The 3196-nt window shown below is 46.7% G+C and overlaps 1 protein-coding gene across 1 annotated transcript; it reads right to left on the minus strand.

Annotated features, from left to right (window-relative positions):
* Positions 1-315: 315 nt before the first annotated feature.
* On the minus strand, positions 316-1335 carry LOC135527546 (neurogenic differentiation factor 4-like). The gene has a single exon (XM_064956045.1). It carries the CDS (start codon positions 1333-1335, stop codon positions 343-345), a length of 993 nt encoding a protein of 330 aa, XP_064812117.1. The 3' UTR covers positions 316-342.
* Positions 1336-3196: the final 1861 nt, after the last annotated feature.

Raw genomic sequence — 3196 nt, forward strand, 5'->3', positions numbered from 1 at the left:
GGAACTAGGAATAGGAAATGGTCATGAAAATGGTCAAGTTGTGGGTGCCTTTTAACCTAATCATCATTCAGAAACAACCGCAGCAAACAACTGGTTTAAAGTCAATCATGAGCAGACTTTGACAGTGTTGAGCCCTAACCTTTACAGTCCACAAATGTAAACAACAGTCCACAACAGCACTACCCAGTTGTTCACAACGATGGGCTGCTTTCACAGTGTTCAGTACCAAAGTCTGATTTCTCCCAACACCTCAGTCATAGGTTAAGATGAAGCCAGTTGGGGCAGGGTGATTGTTGTGTTGTTGGAGAGAGTAACATCTGCCCCATCTGTCCTCTCTGGCCCTTAATCCCCATAGACAGTTCCCATCTGCGGGGGTGCCATGTGAGGAGGGTGGTACGAGTCATAGGGCATCTCCAGGGGCAGCTCATAGCGGGCGCTCTGGTACAGGCCCATGGAGGAGGGGGGGTAGTGGTGAGGGGGGAGGTAGTGAGGAGAGGACTGCTTGGGCACCAGGTTATTGCCGATGCTGAGCGGGGGTGTTGGGGGGCCATCGTAGGGAGGGGTGTTACAGTCATTAGGGGAGTGGCTCTCGTAAGCCCCTCCTTTCATTCCCCTCAGATGGAGCAGGTGGGCGGAGTCCAATGTGCCATAGGGCGGGCTGGGCAGGCCGGGGGAGGAGTAGCTGATTGGTCTAACAGCCATCCCCACCCCTCCCAAGACTGTGGGCCCTCCTCTCCCCCCATTCCTGTCCTCAGGCCTCTCCTCAACAAAACCCCCAGGCCCGAGCTGCAGACAGCCAGCCACCAAGTTGCTGGTGGGCTGGGAGAGGCCTTCACACAGGGTATCCATGAAGGCCCTGCTCTCCGTGGACTGGTCCCCTTCCAGGGCTTCAGACAGGGCACAGATGTAGTTGCGCGCCAGCCGCAGAGTCTCGATTTTGGACAGTTTCTGAGTCTTGGAGTGGCAGGGCATGATGCTGCGCAGGTTCTCCAGCGCGTCGTTCAGCCCGTGCATCCTTGAGCGCTCCCGGGCGTTAGCCTTCACACGTCGCGCCTTGAAGCGCTCCTGCCGGGCTTTGGTCATCCTTTTCCTCTTGGGCCCTCGGCGTTTGGGAGCGTTCCCGTCTCCCTGGCCCTCCTCTTCCTCCTCCTCCTCATCCTCCTCCATATCCTCGCTGCCCAGCTCCCTGCCCAGGTGGCCCATTCCGCCTGGTCTGTAGCGCTGCGCTTTGATTGGCTTGTCTCCGTCTGGGGAGCTCACGTCATCATCCATCCACTCCAGAGAGCTGACTAGCTCCGCCCCCTCGCTGGGCCTTCCGTACGAATTCGCCATCATGGTCTCCTGGAAACAACACACCAACATTAGCAATAGTTCTGACCTTAACATATACACTTTTTATCAAATATTTTGTACTAAGAAAACGAGGCTCATCACAACTTTACCCGTTGACTTGTTTTGTCTATCCTGTCCAAAGCTGATGTGAATTGAGAGTAAGTTTTCTACTGATAGACCTACTGATGCTGGGACATTGACCCAAGCTGGTCTTGAGGACCAGACCAGTCTATTTATAGCAGTTTTATCCCACAGCCTAATGAGTTTTAATGACCTTGTGTGGCCTACTGTAGTAGCCTCAAGGTGAGCGCCAGATCAGGACTGATCTCGCTTGACCCAGAACAAAAATCTCACTTAATTTAGTTGTATGTTTATGTTGTCTGTTCATGAGAGATTAGGTCAGGACTAGCCTTAGCCTGTTTACTCTACAATCTACTTAGAACCACAATCAATTGTCTAAGCTAAGGCCTTTGATTACCGGTTTGGTGCAGTGCTTTGGGGGTTCTTTGAATATTTTAGTGATTTTATGTTTTAAGATTTTCATGAAACATTCTGCTTTCATATGTAATATGTTTGTCTGCAAACAGCGTGCGTAGCCTACAAGGATTATTTTAATCCGAGGGGAGACTTGATCTCGGGGGACTTCAAAACTCTGTAATTCCTCGCTTTTAGGTTGCGGCGGACACCGGGATGGACTCTCAATCTGGGCCATTGCGGGATTTGCTCCCTCCATGGATGAAGCGGCAACATGGGATTAACTCAAGGTTAGACTACATTCCCGGATCAGTAACAGGGAACGCAGAAAAATCTATTTATAACTCTGCAACAAATTGTTTTTATGATTAAGGTGATGATAGGCTAGATTTCACTAGGAGTTTTCACTGTAGGTTTGCCCATAAATTATCTATTTGGGGAGTTCTAGAAAATGATCTTAATTTAGCCTATTAGATCCTCTATAGCAGGGGTAGGCAACTAGATTCGGCCATGGGTCGATTTTTGTCGAAGTGGATGGTCCGGGGGGGGGGTGTTTGGAAAATAATTTACCTTCATTATATTGAGACACAATCACGTCTCTGTTTTTATTCGTGGGAATACTTTGGTGAATTCCTGGTGATTGTACAGACCAAAAACTTTAAATATTTTTTTTTGTTGAGGCAAAAAAACATTTGGGGAGAAAAAAAATGTCTGTTGCCAATTCCAGATCTATAGGCCTATTTGAAACTAGGTTTTAAGTGATTTTGTCCACAATTTTGTGTGTGTCATTGATTTTTATTCCACACCATAATTTAGTTTGATGAATGATAACCTAATAGCCTAATATCATAAATATGTTGTTTCTTTATTGAGATGTTTCCCAGCTATGCCAGCAATGATTCTGACCATTTTAGGAACAAGCTGATGACCAAAGTGATTCTGAAGCAGGCTGAGCAGGTGGGGTAACCCAGGTTTAGGCTGTCTTTGGATAAATAATCCCTGTTTCCATTTAAAGGGAAAATCTGCAGTTGCCACATCCATTCTTTGGACTTATAAATGAATGATATGTACCCATTGATTCTTGAAGAATATAAATGCCTCATGAGCTTAGTTCAACTGCCACACCCCTTCAGAGCCCAAAATATATGTTTGTTTTACTCCAATGTTTGTAAACAAAGTAAATGTAAACAAACACTCTATAGCTTCAAAACATGACTAAAACTATCATTTTGATATCATAGATGCTCAGTCCTTGCATTCATAGCTCTGTCTATGAATTTGAGATTGGTTACATTTCTCCAGCCCCATCCGTCAGCTTTTTACAGAAACAGGGGCGAGGACGAGGCTTTGTTATTGTTTCAACTGCTGATTGCCACTTTAAGTAGGTTTA

This window comes from Oncorhynchus masou, chromosome 5 (genome assembly GCF_036934945.1).
Source record: "Oncorhynchus masou masou isolate Uvic2021 chromosome 5, UVic_Omas_1.1, whole genome shotgun sequence".
Classification (NCBI taxonomy): domain Eukaryota; kingdom Metazoa; phylum Chordata; class Actinopteri; order Salmoniformes; family Salmonidae; genus Oncorhynchus; species Oncorhynchus masou.